The sequence below is a fragment of the Delphinus delphis genome, chromosome 3 (assembly GCF_949987515.2).
Source record: "Delphinus delphis chromosome 3, mDelDel1.2, whole genome shotgun sequence".
Taxonomy (NCBI): Eukaryota; Metazoa; Chordata; class Mammalia; order Artiodactyla; family Delphinidae; genus Delphinus; species Delphinus delphis.
In genome coordinates, this window is record NC_082685.1 from 152734697 (window position 1) to 152762665 (window position 27969).

The 27969-nt window shown below is 35.1% G+C and overlaps 1 protein-coding gene across 2 annotated transcripts in view; it reads left to right on the forward strand.

Annotated features, from left to right (window-relative positions):
* The window catches only part of LOC132423657 (cadherin-10), a 189045-nt gene that overhangs the window by 133431 nt on the left and 27645 nt on the right, over nucleotides 1–27969 (forward strand). For both annotated transcript variants that reach the window (XM_060009642.1, XM_060009643.1), the window contains exons 4-5: nucleotides 92–211; nucleotides 753–920. In XM_060009642.1, coding sequence (XP_059865625.1) covers nucleotides 92–211; nucleotides 753–920 — 288 coding nt within the window. The remainder of the gene's footprint in view (nucleotides 1–91; nucleotides 212–752; nucleotides 921–27969) is intronic.

Genomic DNA, 27969 nt, shown 5'->3' on the forward strand with positions numbered 1-27969 from the left:
GCCAAAAATCATTGAAGTCTTCCATGAAAACCAGTGCTTTTGCTCCTCCTTCTGGTACTGTGCAGAACTAAGCTGAATTTGGATACTTCAGGTACTTCTGTGGTGCAAGTCACAGCTACAGATGCCGATGACCCTTCCTATGGGAACAGCGCCAGAGTCATTTACAGCATACTTCAAGGGCAGCCATATTTCTCTGTGGAACCTGAAACAGGTCAGGAATCATGAATCAGTGTTTGTTCATTTAGTAGTCTTTATGATATTTATAAGTAAAAAATAAATAAAGGGCTTCCCTGGTGGCACAGTGGTTGAGAGTGCGCCTGCCGATGCAGGGGACATGGGGCCACAACAGTGAGAGGTCCGTGTACTGCAAAAAAAAAAAAAAAAAGTGGGAAAATAACAAAATCCTAACATTAATACTCACAGAAGAATGATGATGCCACAGTTAAAGATTTAAGAACTCAGAGTTGAATGATCGAGCGAGCTAATGGGAATATACCTGCTTTTATGTTTTTGCATCTGGGTTTAGGGCAGTAGACAGTGCATACGATATTCTTTAGGAAATAGAAAAACAACACAAATCATCAAATATTTACATAGAATCATTTTTACAATTTCTAGACAATAAAAATTAATAGCAAAAGCGTTTTCATCTTTCAAAAATCACTACTATTTTGGATTTACAATTGTGAGCTTAATCAACTAATAATTGAGATTTTAATGAGCATAATAAAAGTTTTTCCATTTTCTTCAAGGTATCATCAGGACTGCTTTACCAAACATGAACAGAGAAAACAGGGAGCAATATCAAGTGGTAATCCAGGCCAAAGACATGGGTGGCCAGATGGGAGGCTTATCAGGGACCACCACGGTCAACATCACGCTGACAGACGTCAATGACAATCCACCACGCTTCCCCCAGAGTAAGCTGTCTTTAATGGTGTTTCTGCAGGGCAAAAGCTTTAGAGTAAAAACAGAAAAGAGGAGAAAAAGCAATTGTCAATCATTTCATTTAAAACAGACCAAAACTGTGCTACAAAAATGAAGAAAAAAAATAGATGTATATGCTAATGAATTCACTGTTATCAAAAGATAGAAGTTAAATATTTCAAACATAGTTCATTCAGAGACAGAGGGATCTATGATCACAAAACCACTCTCTCTCTCTCTCTCTCTCTCTCTCTCTCTCTCTCTCTCTATATATATATATATATATATACACATGCAAGTTTACATATGTACTGTCTCTCTCTCTCTATATATATATATACATATATATAGTCTATCATCTAAGAACTATTTCTGTCAGCAAAGGAAATGTTTTATTAAAATAAAAACTAAATTATACTTCTACAATGAATGTGTTTATTTCTACTTAGAATTTAATAAGGAAGATTCTAACCCAAGGGTAAAATTTTTCAATAAAATAACTAAGTTGCCATATTGTAAGAACTTAGCCAGAAAGAACTACATAGGGGGAACCTTACAAACTAATCAGACTTCCATTTAATATCACTGTGTCAGACTTGCATGTAATATCTGTGTTTGGAATGGCAGTCATACTAAAGCATTTTGTATTTTTGATTTATTTATAGATTTATTTTGTGGTTTAGAATGAAACCTTCAAATTCTCAAAATAAGTCAAGAAGAGGTTAAGAACCATTAGCTTCTGACCATATAATTACATTTATTTATTCTCCTTTCTTATACAAATTTGGTAGACATGCAGCTAGAGAGGATGATATTGGGTCTCAATGGACACCGCCAAGACTCAGCCAATTTCCTGCTAATCTAAAAGACCCTTTACTTCAAGATGGAATCTCACGTTGTTAGGAAATGTGGCATAAAACACAGGCTTTAGTATGATCTGTGTTTTTAATTTTTAACATTTGCTGTGTATTAACTTCTAAATTGATCCCCCAATTTTAGTTTATTTGTTTTTTGCCTTAAATAACTTTGTGATAAAGTATTAAAGTGTAAAAAGCAATAGCTTTTCGTGATATTTATATCTTTATACTAAAGACCATTACACAGAAAGAATTACAGTCTAAGAATTCACTGTATTATTTTGACTCTTTAAAAGCATTTCACCTCTTTTCTTGTACTATTTTTATCTAACTTTATTAATAGTGCATGATTTTAGTTGAATTGTTTAAAATCACATGTGTGGAAAGATTACAAAATTCAGAGAGAATATTCTTGAGTGGACTAATCATATGCTTATGTGTTTTTATGATATTTTGTTAGATATTTAAGGTACATGCTCCTCAGGATTGCTACTGTGGTGTTTGGCCCAAAACACAGAGAAGGGTGTTTGCTTATGCTGTTTTCAAATTATCAAGTTTCAACTTCAGGTTACCTTTAGCATCAGCAGGGAAAGGCAAACCAATAATAAATCTTTATAGTTCTTTTAGAACAGGTCTAAAGACATGCCTCGTTGCACTACAATTTAAATTTCACATTTTATATGTATTTCTAACCACCTCTTAGCATGATCCTGTTACCAGGAGAATGGACATGCAAATATAGGAGAACAAACTGTTAAGTGGTTGCATAATCCACAATGAGCAAAACTATTTGTGAAAAAAGTATTTTATGAGTAATAAATGACCATTAAGAGGATTATTATAGTTTAAATTCTCAGGAACATATATACATGTGTCCAAAATACAGTCCATTTAAAAATTATGCATTTGATAAGCAAATTAATAGATTCTAATTAAATGGAAAAACTAGACATTTGAAAGATGAAAATATCTGATAAAAATTCATTTTATCATTTTTCTTCTACTGTAACACCTTTATTAATTCATTCACTAATTACTTTCTTTTCTTTTGTTAAGTCAGAATTTGTGGTTGGTATCTGGTAGGCATATTACACAAGCCTGACATAATAATAATAGTAATAATAATTAAAAAAAGAAACAGCAATAGCATAACATGTTTTCTGAATGGCGTTTTTATGTCACCCGGTATCAGTTATTTACTGACCTACTTTATTTTATCAAAACAACTCATTGAGGTCAGTATTCTGATCTCCATTCTACAGATGAGAAAACGAACATTATAGACATTAAGGCCAACAGCAAGTAATAGCAGAGGTGGTTTGAAGTCCATGACCAACTCCAGATGCACAACACAATATATTATGAAAAGTTTTAGAGCATCCTGTATCTTGTCTCATTATTGTTTAATTATAGATGGAAACATAATTTATGGATCTTTGTTTTCTCAATTATCTTTTCTCCTATGAACATTTGCAACCATATCTTACTGTTGGGAACACTCAGTCATGGCAATTAAAATGTTACTTGATAGTCTAAGTCACCTAACATGCGGAAAACTAGTTTTTAATTTCTCATATCATTTCATTAAATAGCCGAGGTTTGGAGGGAGTTCCACAGTTTATGAAGACCTTCATATGTAGCATATCACTGAAACTTGCAACTAACTCGTGTAGACTCATTGTTATTATCCTTATACCCAATATACGGAAGAAGTAAAGGAGGTTCAGAGTGGAAATAATAAAGAAGACAAACTAGTACTGCCTAATAGAAATATGCAAAACAAAAATGTGTGCCACAATAGTAATTGTAAATTTTCTATAAGCCATATTAAAAAAATAAAATAAGCAGGAGAGACATTTATTTTAATCATATATTTTAACCCAATATTATTCTTTAAACATATCATCAATATAAAACTTATTCAGATGTTTTACATTCTCTTGTTCCATAATTCTTTGAAATATCCTCTTTCATTAAGTATTTTCCAGTTACATCAAGGCTCAAGTCAGACTAATGACACTTCTAGTCAATAGCTGCATGAGGGTTAGTGGCTTGGCTAGTGGCTGCCATATGGGACAGTTCAGGACAGACTGTGGAGTCATCCTCTTGAATCCCAATGCTGTCTTCTTCACTTAGTAGCTTTTTCACCTTGCTCCATTAAACTGACCTTTTAGTAGAAAGGTGCCATTTCAGTGCCTTTCAGTAAAACTGGATGGCAGTGCCTACCCCATGGAGTGGTAAGACTAAATAATTTAAATCAGGGTCCCCAACCCCCTACCAGTGCGCAGCCTGTTAGGAACCAGGCCGCACAGCAAGAGGTGAGCATTGGGTGAGCGAGAAAAGCTTCATTTGCCGCCCCCCACTGCTCCCCATCGTTCGCATGACTGCCTCAACCATCCCCCCGACCCCATCCGTGGAAAAATCGTCTTCCATGAAACCGGTCCCTGGTGCCAAAAATGTTGGAGACCGCTGATTTAAGTTATATGAAATGCTTGACTCAGTGGCTGGCACTAGTGTATTTATGTGCTCAGTAATATTGATTTGTGCAAGTACTGCTGTATTATTATTATTTTTCAATATTATAAAAGTAGAGTCAAAACTTAAACTTTCATACAGATTGATCCAAATTCCACATTTCCCAATATGGTACATCTGCGGAAGACAAAAATCTCCATCATTTGGAGGGGACAAGGACAAGTGAAAGCCCACATGTCCTCCTTCATTGTTTAGCTTATTTATTGTGTGGGTCTATAACAATCATTCTCAATCAGGGACAGTTTTGTCCCCCAAAGGACATTTAGCAAGGTCTTGAGACATGTTTGTTTGTCTCAACTGGTGGGTACTACTGGCATCTATTGGGTGTAAGCAAGCATGCTGCTAAACATCCCTACAATTCACATGACAGAGAATTACCTGGCCCAAGATGTCATCAGAGGTGAGGTTGAGAAACTTTGATATTATCTGAGGAACTGTTCAAGTGAAATCAGAAATTTTTTTATCTAAAAATATTTATTGAGAACACTCTTGCACCAAACATTATTTTAGAAAAAAGACATATGAATATTGTTAAAAAAAAAAAAACAACTTTTTTTTGTCCCTATGACCTTTCATTAAAGCAGGGGAGGCAGATGACACATAAGAAAACAATTCTATACATACAAGGTATTGGCTCAGTTCTGGTTAAAAAGAGGAACACAAGTGTTCCAAGGAAGAGGATAAGGGAAGGTCTTGCTCAAGAAGGGATACTAAATCCAAACACTGCAAGATGGAATAGGCTCACCATACAAAGAGATGGGAAAGTCCTTCAAGCAGAGGGAACAGAATATGGGAAACCCTGAGTTGGAAGTTGAATGATGTTGAATAGAAGTTGAATATCAAGAAATGAAGACCAGAGTGGTTGGATCTTACCAAACAAAAAGGAGGTTAGTGGGAGATTAGATCAGGGAGCCCTACACTCACAGGAACATTGGCAATAGTCAATTATTGTTGGAATTAACAAACGCATAACTGTGTGCTTAAGTTACCATCATACTCTTGTGATTTTAGAGGTATATAAGTATGTGAACACTAATAGGACATGTACACCTTAGTATGATTCTAAAAGAGAGGTAATGGATTAGAAGGCTGGGGTGCACCTGAAAACTGAGTTCCAAAAGTCTTTTAGGTTCTTTTGCTCCAGGTATTAAATTGTATTTTCACTACCAAAACAATATCTCTGTTGAAATTATTTCAGAATCTTGGATTATTTCAAGTGACTTTAATTTTAAAAACAATTAGTGAAGACAAAAATCTATTGCTTACCTTCCACTGATAAGCACTGTGCTTGCAATTAAGCCCATGAAGGTTAATAAGTTTTGTTACCAGAAGGGGCTACTTTTCAGGGCCCAAGAATGGGCTTTGTCTAACACTCTGAAATGAATTGTCCGAGGAGACACACATACCGACAAAGCAAAAGACTTTATTGGGAAGGGGCATCCGGGCGGAGAGCAGCAGGGTAAGAGAACCCAGGAGAACTGCTCTGCCATGTGGCTTGCTGTCTCAGGTTTCATGGTAATGGGGTTAGCTTTCCCGGTTGCCTCTGGTCAATCATCTTGCTTGTGCCCATATTTGCTCTGACTCAGGGTACTTCCTGGTGGTGCGCGCATCTCAACAAAGATGGGTTTTAGTATGAGGGTTTCTGGGAGGTTGGCAGGACATATTATGGGCTGACATCTCCTCCTTCCTTTCGGCCCCTCTTGAATTCTCCCACTTAGTTTTCAGTGGCAGCACCTTGTTCCTTACTGAGATCTCCTGTTGTGAAACAACCAATGCAAGCAGTTATTATTGTGCCTGGACAGGGCGGGCAGTTTCCGTCAACAGTTCCCTAACATCTTGATTCCTGATTACAAGTGGCTTACTGTCGAGGAGGGGAGAGAATATTTCAATATGAAATGACATGTCTGACAGAATTTAATGGGTGTATGGAAGAGCAGCACTTTTCTAAATATGGGGAAGGAGGATTGAGTGCATCTTTTGCAGTGAAAGGTTTTCTGGAGAATTTCTCTTTTGATATAAATCCTTTCTTCAGACTACTAAAAGCAATAAAGGCAGGAAAGGAAGGAAAGTTCATGAAATTGGGAATTAGCAAAATTACCAATGTAGGATATGCAAAGGGCATATTCTGTGCAGGTAAAAAAAAAAATGGTAAAGGACTGCTTCAAAGCGGTCGTGAGGGTTATCTTTGGTGATGCCTTTAATGTTTGCTTTTCTATTTTTTATCTATTTTTGTAACTTGATACAAGAAAACCAGAATAACAAAGGATAGAAAAGGACAAATGTGACAATTGCTTCGAAGTCAGATAAAATGAGTGCTGAATAGCAAAATGGGGGTAATTGTGGATGATCTTTCCCAATCGGTTTTAGTAGAAATCATTTCAAAGAAGCTGGAGGGTAGTAAATTGAGGAATAAAAGAAAGTCAGGAAGACGATCAAAGAAATAATGCCTGCACTTTAAGAAGCTGAGGTGAACAAGAAAATTAAATAGAAAAGGAATATATTGTAATAGTTAAAAATAAATCCTGGATTAAGCGTGGTTCAGTAGATAATTTTGAGAGCCTCCTTTGTCCAGGCTCAAAGCAGGAATTAGGGCTTCAGTGGCCAACCAAGGACATGGACTACCGGAGGAAGGTGTAGAAGATAAAGTGACAATCACATGAATACATAATATGATGTCTGGCAATGGGGTAAGTGCATGCAGAATAGAAAGCAGAATAAAGGACTAGAGAATGACAGGGGTGCTATTTTAGGAAGCATGAATAGGGGAGACTTCTCGAAGGAGGCCTGAATAATTTTAAAAACTGAAAATGCATAAAATTAGACAATTCAGCTCCTCTAGACATCAGTTTCTATATGTACAGTACTTAGAATGCTACAATTAAGAAATAAGGTCATATATAAAATGTTTTCAGTAGTAACTGTAACATATAAAGGTTCTCCATACACAAGGGTTTTTCTCCCCTTCCTTCTTCCTTCTCAAGGAGTATGACCAGTGTTTCAAATCTTGTCTTTATTGCTCTGATGCTGTGCTGCTATTCATTAATGGCCCACAAGAGATGAGATAAAAGTGCCTTAAGCCAGGAGATACCTATAATCTCGGCGATGTACCTCATATGAACAAATGAACATCCATGGATGAGGACTCCAGAGCAAATGTTCCTGCTCTCCAAGCAGTCAATGTTCAATGGTCCTTGAATTTCACTATGTTTCATTGTGCTAACAGAGACAAAAGTTATACTCCATCACCTGTATTCTATCCACCTGGTATTTTCACTTGAATATTTTAGTCTCTTTTACGTCACATCCTTCCTTCTTTCCCTAACATCAGAAAAACAAAATAGGCTCCATGGAAAAGGTCTATGAAGAGATTAAATTACTGGAACCTGATCGTTGTAGGGCTTGGCAAAAACACCTGGAACAATGGAATTTGTGCCCAAATGGCCTTTTAAAAAAGTGGCTCTGGAAAAATGCTATGATACTAATTTTCATCTAGACAAGAATCAGTGATTAAGGAATAGCTGATCTGCAGAGATGAGCACTGAATAGCAGCTCCCAACATCTTTGTCTCAATACAGAAGAGAATGTTGTATGGTAAGACTCTCTCAAATCTGTTCCTAAAAAAGAAGAAAAGAAAAAGAAAGACAAAACAAAAAATAGACATCAGAAAGGAAGGTCCAGGCCTAGAATAAAAGAGTTTATGAAAGCGGTTATGTCGATGGTCAGGGTCCCAGTCAACCAGCTGGTGCCTAGGACTTGGCTCTAGTACTTGGATGGGACAGTTACTAGGACTCAAGAAGAAAGAAAGACTAAACATCTGAGATCAGGCAAAAAATTCCAACCCACAAAAAGAGCCAACTCTAGAACATAGTTTGAGAAGACCACAGCTTGTTATTCAAATGTAGCTGCTCTCCCACACATTGTATCACAGAAAAGAGAGAGGAGATTATTTTTCTCATCCTACTTAACAGTGAGTATGGCCTCCAGAGAAATCCAGCTCTCATAGAACCATGCCCCTGATCTACTTAGTACTGAGTCACAAACATGTTTGCAGACAGCTTAGGTGGACAAGTGGAAGTCAGGAAGCAGTAACGAACACATTTACATAATAGCTGAGCTGGGATTTCATGAGGAGAGAAAATTTATAAACTGCTAAAAAATATAATATGATTGAGTGGTGGTCTTATTTGTATTTATTTATCTTTGACCTCTTAAGATGTTTCAGAATATTATGTATATAGGTAATCAATATCAAATTTATGAGAATTTGATATGATATTTATTATGCAAGATTACAGATCTAGCCCAAGTGCACTCAGAAGAGTGAAGTTATTGCTGCTTACTATATCTTTTCGCCATGACTTATTGAGAATGGTAACAAAAATCCGTTTTTCATCATTTGGTTTTCAGTTCCGAAAATTAACACAGAATTTCTCACTTATAGGAAAGTATTTTTTTAAGATAAATTATAGATGATGGGCACTTGGGTTTACAAATAAATTAAATGAGACTCTAATTTCCTGAGTATTTTGATGCCAACACTTTATATTTCCATCAAATTATATTTAAAGATTATACACAAATATAGCTAATTCAGATGCCATACTATGCAATTGTAGAATCACTCAGTGCCTAGGTTTGTTTGTTTGTTTTAACTGCATGACCTTTATTCGCTACTAACTTTATTTAGCTCATTAAATTACATAAATATGGATTGTCTGATTTGCCCACATTTAAATAAAATAAAGCAACAGTATAAAAATAATAGTAACAGGCACAGTGTTACAGCATGGACTAAACACGGTAAAATATAAAATTAACTCAATCTTCATACCTGTATAATTATAATATAACATATATTTATTTACCCCTTTATATTAGTTCAAGAAAAACTGAAACATGAAACTTAAATCACTTGTTTATGATTCTACAGTTGGAAAAGAAATAACAGCCAGGTTGAGGATCCAGGTTCGATGATTCAAAAATCTGTGCTTCTAACCACTACACCAAGAAAGAAATTGGTACATCAAAGACTCTCTTTATCTTCCGTGGTACATCTTGCCTTTAGTTAATTCGGTGATTCACTACTTGTATATAGATTACAGAAACAACTTTAAATAGGACATACTGAATTCTTACAATGTCCATGCATTTTCATACAAACCCGGGAAAATCAAAGCTTTATTTGTTAGTGCTTTTGCATTACCCAAGGACCAAACATGAGTGACTGCTTTGCTGGGATCCTCATGCTGCTTGGCGGATAGATAAACAAGTTTACATGAAACAAGGTCATTCAAGGAGATGTCTATATGATGTACACAGGGATTTAAGACACGTACTTTCAGTGAGCTGTGAGACTACCATTATCCCTGCCTGGTACAAGGGAGGTTTGATTTAATAAGTGCTGATTTTCGCTTTGTAAATAGAGTCAACCTTGCCTCTACTGGGAATTCTAAGGTAATGTAGGCCCCAGGCTGATCTGCATATTTTAAAATTATCAAGCACATTTCAAGTAGAGAAACAGTCAGGTATGTCCCAAGGAAGATGCTTTAGCCTGAGAAAGAAGGGAATGAAATTAAAAATGTTTCTTTTCTCCCTTTTTTAATCTAAAGAAAATGAATATTCTTATATTCAAAGGCACTGTTCTACAATTTACATAGGTTAGATATAGCTCTGATTTTTACCGTGATCACAAAAATAGCCTCAAATATTTGTAGGATTTTTCCCCATGGTCCTAGTACTTAGAATTTGTAAGAATTATAAAGAAAGAATGTTACTGAAGCATTCTTTGATTTTTTAAACACTGATTGAAGCCGTACTATGTGGAAGGATGTATGATAGGAAATAATAATAAAGTAATAATTTTATAGAGAGAAATAAAAAACAGAATACATACATAAATGGTCTGCCGTTTGAAAGATTATAAAACACAACACCTCTCTCTCTCTGTCTCTCTCACACACACATACACACACACAAATAAACATATATACACTTTTATTTTATTATATTGTAGTTTCCCTCACACATAGTCTCCTTCACTCTTTTGCTTGCTTTTGTATATAGGCGGAGTTTGTATATAGGTTGCATAAATGTAAGTATATATGCACATGTATGTACATATACACACATATATGCACATATGCATGTAAACTTATACACACACATATAACTGGAGAATGATATAATAACATTCACACTATAATTGTCAATTAAAGCCTAAATCATAAAATGATCAACCCTTCAGAGGTAAGGGGACCAAGAAAGAGAAAAACATTTAAGTGTTTTCCAGGCAGGAAAACAGGCATTGAGGGGGAGAGCATTTTTGTTAGGGAGGACGGAATGAACACAGGTGACATTCAGAGAAATGCGTGTGATTTGGTGTGGCTGGATCCCAGGGCTTGAAGCAGGTGTTGTGAGAGATGAGAATGGAAATGTAGCAGAGTCAGCATCATGAAAAGGGTTGGATACAAAAATAAAATGCTACATATATTATGTAAGGGAGTATTTTTTAGGAGAGCACCAGGCACAGTTCTTCATTTTGTCTAATTATTCTGGCAGCAGCGAAGCACATTGCTTGGATCGGAAGAGCAAAGGTTGATGAGAGTCTGAACTGAAGCTGAGGAGAGGAGGGATTTGAGATATAGTTAAGTAGTTGAGCCGTAGGACGTAGTAATTAGGTCGATAAAAGGTTCGAGGGAGAAAGAGAGCAAAAGATACTTTCTAGTTTTCTACCAGAAGAGCTTGTTTGAAGAGAGACAGGGATTTCAGTTTGATTCGAACGTTTTAAATTAAGATTCTTGCAGAAAGATAGTGGTTTTAAATACCTAGGAGACGGTGAACTATGTTGATCTGATGTACACAACACGATATATAAGTGAGAACAGACATGATGATCTCAGCTAAGCTAAACGTTTAGAGTGACATAACTGAGGAAATGTACGATTCCCAAGTATGATGAAATATATACTTCTCTAAGAAAAATAGAAATTATACAAAAATCCACTTGGAGCTCTCCAGTTATTCCCATGGAAAGTTGCCTTAGACTAAACGATTTAGCATTTTTGCATCAGGGGATTCGAAGTCCCTTTGTGTTATGGTATCCTCTAGAACACACTTGGAAAATACCCCTGGGTAAGTATAGAGAGAGATATATAGAAACAGAACTAGCTGTGCAAATATATTTAGACTCAGTTAAGCCGCTGTTACAGAGTTTTTAGTAAGCCTACAATTCCAGGGAAGACGCATTGCAGAGACTGAGTACCTAGTACAATGTAATATGTTTATGAATGACTCTAAGGTTATCTTAACCTCCCCTGATTCTATATACTTTTTATGTTCTTACACATTGCAATTGTGTGTATTTATTGATGCCAGTTAACTTCGAGACAATTTCAAAGAAATGAATCACGATGGATTCCCTAGTCTCTGGGAATCAATGGCAGCTTCTCTAAAAGCTTTGTCCTCTTGCTTTCTTCAATGGCATGAACAGGAAACTAAGACATCTTGCAGCATCTCATTTTGCTCTAATTTAACTTAAATGCCCAAAGCTAAGTTGGTGATCATGTCTCCAGTGCTCACAGAATAGGTTTCTGCCTCTCCTCTGGTGGGAGTCTTCAATTCCAAACCCTCAATCCTCCGTCAGTCTCTGGTGTGACTTTCAGCTCTCCGCTCCTTTTCCTAAATGCCCATTTAGCATTGCATAATTTCCTTAACTGCTCCGCAGTTTCCTCTCAGGAGCTTTATCTTGTTTTTAATTTCTTCCTGTTAAGCTCATTAAAAAACATCTTTTAAACATTATACAATGGAATGGTTTATAAACGTGCATAATTGTGTCATTTTTCTTAGAGCAAGTGTTGTTTGAGATTATTATGCAGCGTAGAGATGTGACAATAAGATTACACAAAAAGCAAATAAAAAAATTAAACTAATGTTAAATTATTTTGTTATTCACATATGTGGTGCTTTTTTTCTCACAACTCTGGAAAAGTAGAGAGTTAATGTAAATGTGAATAGAAACAAGGACAGGGAACAAAGGAAAGAGTCCAATTATATTTCCTGGAACCTTACTGTTTTTTATCAACAAAACAAAACGGCAGCTATCTGTTGTCAAGCTTCCAAAGCTATGTTTGCCCTCTTAGCTCTCCCATTTGTTTTCTGGCATCTATTTTGTTGTTCCTGAGGAAATCACGCTGTCACATCTCTTACTGTGCCCATCTTATGCCTTTCCTCCAAAGTCTCTTACATTGAGCTGTCAGTTACTTCTGTTTCCAGTACACAAATCTGCAGTGTTTTTAATACTCAAGTGCAAAGGTCCTATTGATCAAATTTTTGGTGGAAAAAGTGACCTGGAATACTTAATCTTGAATCAAAAAAAAAAAAAAAACAAAAGAAAACAAATGCATTAAAATTGTTTTAAGTCTTTAATAATGAATATTTAGATGTTATGTGAGGTTGTCGTTAATAGTCTCAGAATACACTTACTTAAGTAGTCTTATCTTTTGGCCAGTCCTTAGGAAGTATTCTTTGCAATATTACCATTTAGATTTTTATTTCTAATACAATTTTTCATAGGTGATATGGAAGTGGCAATTACCTTTCTCCTCCTTGCATTTGTGCCTTGCACTTAAGTCGATAACCAAACCAAGAACATACCAACTGGGAAGAAATATTTATCTGCCCTAAACATTAAAAGAGAAGCAAATGGTTCAATCAGACACCTGGGAATGAATTTCAAACAACTATAAATTGGAATTGACAGGAAAGCATACCACATAATTAAAGCTTCATCAACTGTAAGATAAAAAATAAGGAGCATACAAATAGACGTCTTTAAGGAAACATGACACGTAAGATGGGTGACAGGTGCTACTTTGCCTTTGTCAGTGTGTGCAGTACAATCTGTCTCCTTTCTGGATCCCCTCCCCCTACATGGTAAACACCCTTGCATGCTCTTAATGAAAGCAATTTCACTTTGCTTGACAAACTAAGATACTTGTGTTCAACAGACGAGTCTTGGAAAAAAATTTAAAAGCATGAGTGAATAGCTCTTTCATACCTTTAAAATATAGAAATGCAGTTTTTAAACTTTGAAGTAAACCCACTAAATCTCGTCCCTGAATAGGTTTCTGAGCATAAACGCAGTTCCAGAGAAAGCATTATCCAATTATATATCTTGGGCACTGAATAAATATTTATTGGATGACTTAACTACTGAAGTTACCATATAATCAAAACGATCATGAATATGTGTGTTCTATATGTGTATACAACATATATACCTTTAATATAGCTATCTGAATTATTTAACAGAAGAACTAAATCTATGCTATTTTGATGAATGACCTCAATCTTAATCATTGCTGTTCTGCAAAGTATGGAACTCCTTGAAAACACTTTTATTAGTATTTCAAGGAAAAATAAATATACTTTTGTGCATGTATATACACACACTCACTGTGTGTGTGTGTGTGTGTGTGTGTGTGTGTGTGTATCCCTTATCTATAAAATGATTTAGGCTTATTATAATGTGAATCAATGGAGCATGATCCCTTCCCTGGTAAACCTCAGAAAGTACTGAAAATTAACATGGATAATGCTTACTGTCATCAAAATGATATAAACTTTGTGATGGAGATCGTCTCTGCGCCAACCAAGAAATAAAATGAAGTAATAAGTGATTTTGGATCCTTGACCAGAACTATTATGACAAGTTCAAAGCAGACATATTTTCAGAATCTAAGCCTGTGTCTAGAAATCCAAGTAGTCTCATAAAAGTCCAAGCTAAAAATAAAAAGTGGGAGAACAAATTCCCAGAGAATTCTCCCAGTGAAATCTATGTACAGTAAAATTAATGAAACCAAAAAACTGTTTTTTTTTCTTTTGTTCTCTCTCTCTCCATGTTAAAAAGATCCATGATACAGAAACTTTTTACCATAACCTGATAATCTCCAATAATATCAGGTCAATTTTCTATTTAATTTTTTAAAAAATAATTTGCTTCAGGGAATTCCCTGGTGGTCCAGTGGTTAGGACTCGGTGCTTTCACTGCCGAGGGCGTGGGTTCAGTCCCTGGTCGGCAAACTAAGATCCCATGTGCTGTGTACCCTGGCCAAACAAAAAATAAATAAATAATAATAATAATAAATAATTTTCTTCAAAGTATTAAATTCATAGATAAAATTTTTAAATGAAAAATAAGCCACCCATTCCATTCTTCCTCACCCATAGCTCTAATCATCACAGAAAACAACTTTAAACTCTTACTCTTTTTAGTTCATCTAGGTTAAGCTGTAATTCTCTAAGTAATATTTTCTTGTTATTTTTAAAATATTTTTTACATTTCATTATTCATGAAAATGGAGTTCAGTAGCATCTCAGTCTATGCTCCCCTTAATATAATTATAACACTTTTAAAAATTTCTCTATTGGTTTTCTTAGAAAATTTAATTGTTATGAAATTTCTTTTATATCCACCATTCTCAGCCTTCCTCTCTGTCTTTCTGTCCCAACGGCATTCTCACTGAAGCACTAAATGTATTTAAGAACCGTTTAACTGTCTTAAGAAAAAGCTCTACAATTTTTAAAATACACTTTTCAAAGTACTATACTATTACCTGTAAAAGTTTGATCTTTAGTCCAAAAATGTATACAAAAGCATACACTGGCTCTCAAAAGTCTTAGAGGAGAAAAGCCAGACATTTTATTTCCAATGTAATGATTTCAACTACTGACTATTAAAGATCCTCTTTAGCAAAGTTGTATTTTCTGAGATGTTACAGGTTTGTGCTTTAGATGTGCAGTGGGTACAGCTGTTCAAAATTTGTTAGTGAAAAACTCTATAGCACTTAGCTTCATTTTGGCAACATTCAGAGTTGCAAACCTAGATTCCTCAGTATTCCCCTTCCAGTATGGGCTGGCTAATCTCTATAGCTCAAGAAAATCTGCCATCCCAGACATTTCTTTTTCACTTTTGTAACTTGGATACGTAGCTCTGTAGATCTCCTGTATTCCTGTATCTTGATTTAGCCCATTATTTTCCTGGAATACATTCATTAGTTTCTTTTAAAAAGCCCAAAGGCAGAGAAATTTGCTGAGTCTAAAATTATCTTTATTGGGCTATCATACTTGATTAATATGGTGCCTATAGTGAATATTCAAGGTTCAAAATAACTTTATCATCAAATTTTGATGACATTGCTCAATATCTTTCTAGGATCAGAGGTTACCTTGAAAGGTCCATTGACATTTTGATCCGTGCCTTTTATTTTTTCCAACCACACAATTATATATTAATTTTTAATTGTGTGTACTTCCTTCCATTGTCCTCTAGTTCACCAATTCTGTCCTTTGGTGATTTTAATTTTCTGTTTAACCCATCCATTATTTTTTAACTGTTTTGACTTCAACTATTATATTGTTAATATCTATGTTTTGTATTTGGCTTCATATCAATATAGCCAGCCACTTTTCATTGTCTAGTAAAAATATTATAACTTTTACTCCTTAAAACATAATGAATATATTTTTAAAATATTCTTCATGTGATGACTCCACATTAGTTGTTTTGTTGATATGATTCAGCTAAAATGCTTAATTTGTTTTGTTTTGTGCTTTTGAATTTTATTTTATTGTTGCTTTTCAGTGTTTTGTTTTCCTGCTGACACTCACTTATATTTCCTTTTGTTGTTATTATGTGTATATATATATATATATATATATATTTAATTAATAATCATTGAAATTTGTGAGACCTGAAGTTGAATTTTACTTTATATTTTTAAATAAATCTTTATTGGAATATAATTGCTTCACAATACTGTGTTAGTTTCTGTTGCACAACAAAGCGAATCAGCCACATGCATACACATATCCCCATCTCCCCTCCCTCTTGAGCCTCCCTCCCACCCACCCTATCCCACACCTACAGGCTCACTGACCCCACCTACATGGTCATTGCAAAGCACCGAGCTGATCTCCCTGTGCTCTGCTGCTGCTTCCCACTAGCTAACTATTTTACATTCAATAGAGTATACATGTCGATGCTACTCTCACCTTGCCCCAGGTTCCCCCTCCCACACTGTGTCCACAAGTCCATTCTCTATGTCTACATTTTTATTCCTGCCCTGCAACTAGGTTCATCAGTACTTTTGTTTTTTAGATTCCATATATATGCGTTAGTATACAGTATTTATTTTTCTCTTTCTGACTAACTTCGCTCTGTATGATAGGCTCTAAGTCCATCCACCTCACTATAAATAACTCCATTTTGTATCTTTTTATGGCTGAGTAATATTCTATTATATATATGCCACATCTTCTTTATCCATTCATCTGTTGATGGACATTTAGGTTGCTTCCATGTCCTTGGCTCTTGTAAAAAGAGCTGCAGTGAACACTGTGGTACATGTCTCTTTTTGAATTATGGTTTTCTCAGAGTATATGCCCAGTAGTGGGATTGCTTTGTCATATGGTAGTTTTATTTTTAGTTTTTTAAGGAACATCCATACTATTTTCCAAAGTGGTTGTATCAATTTACATTCCCACCAACAGTGCAGGAGGGTTCCCTTTTCACCACACACTTTCCAGCATTTATTCTTTCTAGATATTTTGATAATGGCCATTCAGACTGGCACAAGGTGATACCTCATTGTAGATTTGATTTGCATTTCTCTAAAAATTAGTGACGTTGAGCATCTTTACATGTACCTTTTGGCCATCTGTACCTCTTCTTTGGTGAAATGTCTGTTTAGGCCTTCCACCCATTTTTTAAATGGGTTGTTTGTTTTTTTGATATTGAGCTCCATGAGCTGTTTGTATATTTTGGAGATTAATCCTTTGTCTGTTATTTCATTTGTAAATATTTTCTCCCATTCTGAGTGTTGTCTTTTTGTCTTGTTTATGATTTCCTTTGCTGTGCAAAAGATTTTAAGTTTAATTAAGTCCCATTTGTTTATTTTTGTTTTTATTTTCCTTACTCTAGAAGGTGGGTCAAAAAAGATCTTGCTGTGGTTTATGTCAAAGAGTGTTTTTGTTATGTTTTCCTCTAAGAGTTCTACAGTGTCTGGTCTTACATTTAGGTCTTTAATCTATTTGGAGTTTATTTTTGTGTATGGTGTTAGGGAGTATTCTAATTTAATTCTTTCACATGTAGCTGTCCAGTTTTCCCAGCACCACTTATTGAAAAGGCTGTCTTTTCTCCATTGTATGTTCTTGCCTCCTTTGTCATAAATTAGGTGACCATGTGTACATAGGTTTATCTCTGGGCATTCTATCCTGTACTACTGATCTATATTTCTGTTTTTGTGCCAGTACCATACTGTCTTGAATACTGTAGCTTTGTGATATAGTTCAAAGTCAGGGAGCCTGATTCCTCCACCTCCATTTTTCTTTCTCAATATTGCTTTGGCTATTCGGGGTCTTTAGTGTTTCCATACAAATTGTAAAATTTTTTGTTCTAATTCTGTGAAGAAAGTCATTGGTAGTTTGATAGGGATTGCACTAAATCTTTAGATTGCTTTGGGTAGCATAGTCATTTTTGCAATATTGATTCTTCCAATCCAAGAACATGATATATTTCTCCATCTGCTATGTCATCTTTGATTTCTTTCATCATTGTTTTATAGTTTTCTGAGTACAAGTCTTTCACCTCCTTAGGTAGGTTTATTCCTAGGTATTTTATTCTTTTTGTTGCAATAGTAAATAAGAGTGTTTCCTTAATTTCTCTTTCTGATTTTTCATTGTTGGTGTATAGGAATGTCAGAGATTTCTGTGCATTAATTTTGTATCCTGCAACCTTACCAAATTCATTGATTAGTTCGAGTAGTTTCTGGTGGCATCTTTAGGACTTTCTATGTATAGTATCATGTAATCTGCAAACAGTGACAGTTTTACTTCTTCTTTTCCAATTCGTATGCCTTTTATTTATTTTTCTTCTCTGATTGCTGTGGCTAGGACTTCTAAAACTATGTTGAATAAGAGTGGCAAGAGTGGACATCCTTGTCTTCTTCCTGATCTTAGTAGAAATGCTTTCAATTTTTCACCCTTGAGTATGATGCTTGCTGTGGGTTTGAAATATATGGCCTTTATTCTATTGAGGCAGGTTCCCTCTAGGCCCATTTTCTGGAGAGTTTTTATCATAAATTGGTGTTCAATTTTGTCAAAAGCTTTTTCTACATCTATTGAGTTGATCATATGTTTTTTTTTCCTTAATTTGTTAATGTGGTGTATCACATTGATTGATTTGCATATATTGAAGAATCCTTGCATCTCTGGGATAAATCCCACTTGATCATGGTGTATGATCCTTTTAATGTACTATTGGATTCTGTTTGCTAGTATTTTGTTGAGGATTTTTGCATCTATCTTCATCAGTGATATTGGTCTAAATTTTCTTTTTTGTGATTCTTTTTCTGGTTTGGGGATCAGGGTGGTGGTGGCTTCGTAGAATGAATTTGGGAGTGCTTCTCCCTCTGCAATGTTTTGGAAGAGTTTGAGAAGGATTGGTGTTAGATCTTCTCTAAATATTTGATAGAATTCGCCTGTTAAGTCATCTGGTCCTGGAATTTTGTTTGTTGGAAGATTTTAATCACAGTTTCAATTTCATTACTTGTAATAGGTCTGTTTATATTTTCTAATTCTTCCTGGTTCAGTCTTGGAAAATTGTACCTTTCCAAGAATTTGTCCATTTCTTCATGATTGTCCATTTTATTGGCATATAGTTGTTTGTAGTAGTCTCTTATAATCCTTTGTATTTCTGCGGTGTCAGTTGTGATTTCTCTTTTTTCACTTCTAATTTTATTGATTTGCCTTCTCTCCCTTTTTTCTTCATGAGTCTGGGTAAGGGTTTATCAATTTTGTTTATCTTCTCAAAAACCAGCTTTTAATTTTATTGATCTTTTCTGTTGTTTTTTCTTCATTTCTATTTCATTTATTTCTGCTCTGACCTTTATGAGTTCTTTCCTTCTGCTGACTTTGGGTTTTCTTTGTTCCTGTTTCTCTAGTTGTTTTAAGTTACGGTTAGATTGTTTATTTGAGATTTTTCTTGTTTCTTGATGTGAGATTGAATTGCTACAAACTACCCTCTTAGAACTGCTTTTCCTGATTCCCATAAGTTTTGCATTGTTGTGTTTTTGTTGTCAATTGTTTCTATGTATTTTTTTTATTTCTTCTTTGATTTCTTCAGTGATCTCTTGGTTATTTAGTAGCACACTGTTTAGCTTCCATGTATTTGTGAGTTTTTCTAGTTTTTTTTCCTGTAATTGATTTCCAATCTCATAGCATTGTGATCAGAAAAGATGCTTGATATGATTTCAATTTTCTTAAATTTTCCAAGGCTTGACTGTGACCCAAGATGTGATCTATCCTGGAGAATGTTCCATGTGCACTTGAGAAGAAAGTGTATTCTGCCACTTTTGGGTGGAATGTTCTATAAATATCAATTAAATCTATCTGTTCTATTGCATCATTTAAAGCTTGTGTTTCCTTATTTATTTTCTGTTTGGATGATCTGTCCATTGGTGTAAGCGGGGTGTTAAAGTCCTCTACTATTATTGTGTTACTGTTGATTTCTCCTTTCATGGTTGTTAGCATTTGCTCTATGTATTGAGGTGCTCCTATGTTGGGTGCATAAACATTTATAATTGTTATATCTTCTTCTTGAATTGATCCTTTGATCATTATGTAGTGTCCCTCCTTATCTCTTGTAACAGTCTTATTTTAAAGTCTATTTTTTCTGACATGAGTATTGCTACTCCAGCGTTCTTTCGATTTCCATTTGCCTGGAATATCTTTTTCCATGCATTCACTTTCAGTCTGTATGGATCCCTAGGTCTGAAGTGGGTCTCTTGTAGACAGCATATATATGGGTTTTCTTTTTGTATCCATTCAGCCAGTCTGTGTCTTTTGGTTGGGGCTTTTAATCCATTTACATTCATGGTTATTATTGATATGTATGTTCCTATTACCATTTTCTTAATTGCCTTGGGTTTATCTTGTGGGTCTTTTTCTTCTCTTGTGTTTCCCGCCTAGAGAAGTTTCTTTAGCATTTGTTGTAAAGCCGGTTTGGTGGTGCTGAATTCTCTTAGCTTTTGCTTGTCTGAAAAGCTTTTGATTTCTCTGTCGAAACTGAATGATATCCTTGCTGGGTAGAGTAATCTTGGTTGTAGGTTTTTCTCTTTCATCACTTTATCCTGCCACTCCCTTCTGGCCTTCAGAGTTTCTGCTGAAAAATCAGCTGATAACCTTATGGGGATTCCTTTGTATGTTATTTTTGTTTTTCCCTTGCTGCTTTTAATATTTTCTTTTGTAATTAATTTATGTTAGTTTGATTAAAATGTATCTTGGTATGTTTTTCCTAGGGTTTATCCTGTTTGGGACTCCCTGTGCTTACTGGACTTGGGTGACTATTTCCTTTCCCCTATTAGGGGAGTTTTCAACTATAATCTCTTCAAATATTTTCTCAGACTCTTTCTTTTTCTCTTCTTCTTCTGGCACCCCTATAATTCAAATGTTGGTGCGTTTAGTGTTGTCCCAGAGGTCTCTGAGATTATCTTCAATTCTTTTCATTCTTTTTTCTTTATTCTGCTCCTTGGCAGTTATTTCCATCATTTTGTCTTCCAGCTCACTTATTCATTCTTCTGCCTCAGTTATTCTTTTATTGATTCCTTCTAATGTATTTTTCATTTCAGTTATTGTGTTGTTCATCTCTGTTTGTTGTTTATTTCTTCTTGATCTTTGTTAGACATTTGTTGTATTTTCTCAATCCATGCCTCCATTCTATTTCCGAGATTCCAGATCATCTTTACTATCATTACTCTGAATTCTTTTTCAAGTAGATTGCCTATTTCCTCTTCATTTATTTAGTCTTGTAGGTTTTACCTTGCTTCTTCATCTGTGACATACTTTTTTGCCATGTGATTTTTTTTCTTTTTTTACGAGTGGGATGTGTTCCTGTCTTACTGGTTGTTTGGTCTGAGGCTTCCAACACTGGAGTTTGTTGGTTGTTGGGTAGAGTTGGGTCATGGTGCTGAGATGAGGACCACCGTGAGACCTCACTTCGATGAATATTCCCTCTGGTCTGAGGTTCTCTGTTAGTCCAGTGTTTCAGACTCAGAGCTCCCACTGCAGGAGCTTTGGCCTGACCCCTGGCTCATGAACCAAAATCCCACAAGCAATGTGGGGTGGCAATAAAAAAAAAAAAAGAGAACAATAACAAAGTAAAAAATAAAATTAGACTAGGAAACTAACAGATATGTTAGAAAGAATATGAAAATAAAAATATAGATGAAACAACTGGAGGGTACAACAGTACCACAATAGTAAAAAAGAGGAGGAGGGAAAAGAAAAAAAAGTGAGGGGGAGACCTTGGCTGTGGAGGGTGGGGCCTAAGCAAAGGCGAGGTTTGGGCAGTGGGCAGGGCCTATGCTTAGGACCCACAAACTAGGAAAGGCCCTGGGGTTGTGGGAGGTGGAGCTTAGGCTCAAGGAACAGAAGGGGCCCAGGTGTGCCCCCCACCCCTGGTCTCAGAGGACAGGGCACCTTACCTTGGAGCCCAACAGGCTTCCTGGGCTTGAGTGGGCAGGGTAAATGCCCTCTACTCCTCTCCCACTCCTCCCAGAGGGCCCCTCCCACCTGATGTCCCTGGTCTCAGGGGCATCAATCCTGTCTGACCTCCACTTCTCCTCCCCCCTCAGTCCCCCACGTCTTACCAGTTCACTTGGTGTTTCCTCCTGTCTCCTTGGGCTTCAGGGTCTCCCACCGCAGGTGGCAGGTGCCCTACTTAGAGGGTTCTTCCTGAAGTTGAATTTTAAACAGAAGATGTTTACTTCCATCAAGTACCAGGAACACTAAAAACACTTTTAAGTAATGCTTAATTTGACAATTATTTATGAGGTATATCGGTTTGCTTGTTTGTTTTACGTTTTCATGAAGTATGCAATAACAACAAGAAAATATAAGTTGTACCACTTTAACACATTACAAGGACTTTAAAAATATTTTGCATTCACATGCATGATCCTTGAATTTTGTGCTCATATATGTACATGTTCAAGAGAGATTATTCACATATATAAATATATATACATAGTATTTATGTTTTTCTAAACAAAATATTGTTGAGTTCTTGTTTATGGTTTATAAAAATAGTATCACACCATATATAATTTTCTGAAATTTGTCTTTTTCCACTTAATATGATACAACTAAGATTCATCCACATTTTTTCTGATGTAACTATAGCTCATGGTTTTCAATTTTGGATTATGTTGGGATGTGTGATAATGTAACAATTTATTTACCTATTCTCGTGCTGTTTGACATTTGGTTCCCTTCCTCTTTTTTTTTTTTTTTAACTTTACAAACAATAATTCCATGTTTAACTTTACATAACTTTACAAACAATGGCATTTCTGCAGCTATTTTCCTCATGCACATTGCTGGATTTTATTTATGCTAATATTTAATAACATATAATCCTGTTATGGGTTGAATTGAGTCCCCACAAAATATGCTTTTAAGTCCTAACCCACAGTATTTCAGAATGTGACCTTATGTGGAAATAGGGTCTTTAGAGGTGATCAAGTTAAAAGGAGATCATTAGGGTTGGGACCCTTTTCCAATATGACTGATATCCTTAAAAAAAGGGGGCAATTTGGATACACAGAGAGACACACACTAAGGGAGTATAATGTGAACATACAGGGAAAAAAATGGCCATATAACTAGAATGATGCATCTACAAGTCAAGGAATACCAAGGATTGCTGGCAAACACTAGAACCTATAGAACGGAAAGAAGGATCTTCTCTAGAGCTGTCAAGGAGAGAATGGCCCTGCCAGATACATAGATTTCAGACTTCTAGCCTTCAAAACTGTAAGACAATAAATTTCTACTCTTTAAAGCCACCTAGATTTTTGTACTTTGTCATAGTAACCCAGGAAATGAAAATTTCCCAAAATCATTGTGTCAAATTTAACACCAATCAGCTCTGCATAATAGTTCCTCTTAGACCACATACTTTTTACAGTTGGTTTTGTCAGTCTTTATTTTTGTTAGTTTAGTAGGTGTAAAATGATATCACATCATGTCCTTAATTTAATTTGCATTGCTTAAGATCCAGTATATTTCTCTATGTTTATTTGTCTTTCTTGTTTATTCTACTGTAAACCCTTTTCCATTTACATCCTTGACTAAATTTTCTACTAGCTTATATGCATACATCTGTATGTATGTATATGTGTGTGTATACTCCAACAGGCATTTGGCATGTTGTTCTGTATCTTATAGCACCTGACTCCATCATTTTTCTTCCTTTGTGTCTTTATGAGCCAAGTATTTACAACTGTATTTTCATTGAGCTATGTAATACATCTTTCCAGGGCTATTAATGTCTCTCACTTTTGGAAAAGGCACTTGAGGGAGAAAGGTATGAGGAGAGGTAGTGAGGAAGGGTCCTCCCAGTATCATAATCTCAGTGGTTTTCTTGTCCACATAGATTCTCCATGAAGTATTGGCTTGGCCAAAAATTTCGTTCGGGTTTTTCTGTAAGATCTTAGGGAAAAACATGAACGAACTTTTTGGCCAAATAATTGTAGCCTGCCTTGTGAGCCTTCACCCCTTGTGTTGTGGAGGCCACAGTGTCATCTTTCTCCCCTAGTGGTTAAAGTTGCTTATATCTGTAAAAATAGAGTTCTTCCAGATCATCCAAATCCACACAATGAATGCAAAATGTCATAAAACATGGCTTGTGTCTAGATCACCCTTCCACTGAATGCAAAACACTTATTGTGGAGACTATTTGCTGTTGTGTAACTACCCTGCAGATAGCTTGGAGTTTGATATGTATTCTTCTTGCTTCAAGAGGCCATAAAAATAAGGATCAATTTTTGAAAATGGCAAATATCTTCAGACCAAAAGTGAGCTTCAGTTTTCTACTTACTTCTCTAGGTTCTCATTTTCCATTCAATTTGGAGCTTATACTTTTTTAATACCTTCAAATGTGTATCTCTATCTCTGTGATCCACAGAGATAATATTGTTTTTCAGCTAAAAAGTTCAACTGAATTAAGTTATATTTCCAGAAACCTAATCTGATTTTATGTGTTTTAATCAACTAAATAATTATTTTCTTATCAAGGATCAAATTTTCAAAATGCTGTACAGTAGAAGCAAGTTGATTGGGTTCTTTGTACTTTTCTATGATCCCAATAATGTCTGATACCTCATTTAACTTCTATCTCAAGGAATTCTAATTTCACTTTCCTTTCTATTCCTCAGACAGTAAATCTCCAAGAAGAATTTGTTTATATTATAGAAAAACACTGTATTAGTGACCAGTGTTTGGCCATTAGGGTTTTGTTTTTTTCTAGTGGAATGGAATTCTAGGCCTTTTTCAGTGACTGTGATTAAAACAAAAATGTGCAACTACTTTACAAGTATGAATTTATAAATAAAGATTTGTGTATTCAGTTCTAATATTACAGTGTTTCTATTTAAATATTTTTATTCTATTGTACTACAGGGTTTTCTCTTATGCTGAAAAGCCTTAAATACTAATATTTTAAATCATAACACTCTAAATTGCTTTGAAGTTTACAGATATTTTATTTCTAAAACAAAGATCAATTAATATGTTAACAGGCAATAACTTACTGTTATTTAAATTTTTATATCAAAAACATAATTAGACTTACATTTCAAATACAAATAGCTTCCTTTTGCCTTTTTTGACATATTTGCATGTTATGAAAGAAGAGTTGCTCCATTTACTAAAATTTTGAATACTACACTATATTAAAAAAATCATGGTTCTTTCTTCACTAAAAGAAGTCAGGGCTCAACTTGGAGACATGGTTGATTTCAGGGCTTGGGCAGGGAAAATATAAGATGAACCCACAACATTTTGTGATGCTGGGAATTAAGGAAGTACTTCCCCCCCCCCCAAAAAGTAAATAAATAATGGAGGCATGTTGAAAAGACACCAGAACCAACCTAGAAGATCACCCAATGACCAAGCCTGTAAGAACTTGCACAAAATAATAAATAGCCATATTATTAGATTATAACACATAGAATAAAATAAATGTCCTTACTGATATAAATAAATAAGTAAGGGAGAAAGGGCAGCTTTTCCTTACAGAAGAATTCCAATTAATATATGTGGAAATAATGAAGAAAATAGAAGATCACCATTAGAAGCACCATTAGAAAGAAAATAGAAGATCACCATTAATGGTGCATTAGAATAATTGTACCATTAATTATTGCAAGGAAGATCATTGATTGATTATAAAACTAATGAGCAGACTTTTGAGGAAAAATAGGATATTTGCATAATCTTGAAGTATATTTCCCAAAATATATACTAATTATAAAGAAAAAATATTTACTTAACAAATGAAAAAGACTGGCAGAAACACCTTCTTAACCAAGAGATCAAGGTTAATATCAACAGTCATAAGACATATTTGCATCCAATGCTACACTGAAAACAGATCACTCTTATGATATCCTTGACAAAAAAAAAGAAATGCATGACCTCGATCTAATCATGAGAAAATATGAGACAGACCTAATTTTAAAGATTATTTATAAAATAACTGACCAGTATTCTTTAAAGGTGTCAAGGTCATAGGAAGCACGGAAATACTGAAGAACTCTCACAGATTGGAGGAAAATAAATAGGCATGACAACTAAATACAAAGTAGGATCTCTGAAAAGACTTTAATGGAATAGCTGGTGAAATTAAAACAAAGTCTGGATTTTGTTAATAGTAAAGTGATTAGAATAGTGTTTCTCACATATAAACTTTATACTATATAGGAGATTATGAATTAAAAATTTAAAATGAACTTGCTAAATATTATACAGTCAGGTATGGTACAGCTTGAGTTTTAACCCACACTATATAACCACTGGACTTTTCTTGTCTGGTTTTGGTATCAAGGGCATACAGTACTGATCTCACATAATGAGTTGGAAAACAGTCCTCATTTTTCTTTTCTCCAGAAGACTTTGCACATAAAGCTGTAAGTTACTTTCTTTAAGTAGAATCATTTTCTCTTCACCACATATTTGAGTTCCTTTTAATTTTTTTTCCAATTTTTTTGTCTCCCAATTTGTATTTTATTTGAACCATCAGTTGCATTGAAGTTTTTCTTAATTCTTCTAAATTTTCAAGAATATGAGTATTTGGGGGATTATCTTTTTTGTTTTAACCTCTATCTTAATTGTATCCTGGTCAGAGAATTTAGTAGATACTGATTTATTAAAATGTATTCAAATTTGTCTAATAACTTAATACTTGATCAAATTGGGTTCAATGTTTCATGCCTGCTTGAAAAGAATCTATATTCTCTAGATGGTGCATACAGGTTTTATATATATAAATGTCAGTTGAAACGTCCATATTATTTGCATTTATTTTGTTAAGTATTCCATGTATTTATAATGTTTCTAGTCTGGTTGACTGATCATTTATTGAAAAAACTTATTTTTGGCTGTATTCCACATATACTTTAGGTTTGAGAATAGATAAGCATGGTACTAAAGATTTTTTTTTAAAACCCGGATTTTATAAGACATTATAAACCAAATGAAGAAATTAAGAATTTATTCTAACATCAATAAAAAGTGCTTTCAGTAGAGAAGTTAAATCATTTCTGTCTTTTAGAAAGGCTACTTCGGCTCCAGTGTAATAAATCAATTCATTGAGATGCTACTTCTCTAACATTTAATATTTAAAAGAAAGTTGTTGAAGTAAGTAGGCTAGAGTTGATGATGTTCTGAGGTAGAAGCATAGTGAAAATAAATGTATATCAAAAGAAAGAGCTAGAGGTTGCCAGGCAACGCATTGTGTAGAAAATCTTTCATGAGGGAGAAAAGTGTATTAAATTGAAGAAGAAAAGCATATTTTAAAAACCTAAAGGAGACCTAAACCTAAAGGAGTGTTATGGAGACTATTAATTAAGGGAGGGAATGACAATAAAAAGGAGCCAATCTGTGGAGGGCCAGCCTCTGTATGTTTTAAGTACAAAGAGAGCTATCAAATGGTTTTGAAGTTCTGAATAATTATTGATTTAATTATTGTTTTCGAAGGGATAATATGGATGCAGGATGCAGTGTGTACTGAGAGTAGCTGAGATTTGAGTGGATTTGGCTAAGAATAGCACCTGGTAGACTAGTTCGGAAGCTTCTCAGTTATCCAATATAAGAATAAGTATGGGGCTTCCCTGGTGGTGCACTGGTTGCGAGTCCACCTGCCGATGCACGGGGAAAAGGGTTCGTGCCCCGGTCCGGGAAGATCCCACATGCCGCGGAACGGCTGGGCCAGTGAGCCATGGCCGCTGAGCCTGCACGTCCGGAGCCTGTGCTCCGCAACAGGAGAGGCCACAGCAGTGAGAGGCCAGCGTACCGCAAAAAAAAAAAAAAAAAAAAAAAAAAGAATAAGTATGTAGAGGCTGCTACATTCAAAGAAATACAATGGGAATATAAAGGTGAAAAAATACAAAGTCCTCCCTGTCATGTATCAATACAACATCCTCATGGTACATACAAATAAACAAGTAAATAATATAATGCCTAACAGTGACAAGGGATATGAAAAGTTATTGGGAGTGGTCTTCTCAATAAAGTTGTTTTCAGTAAGGTTATT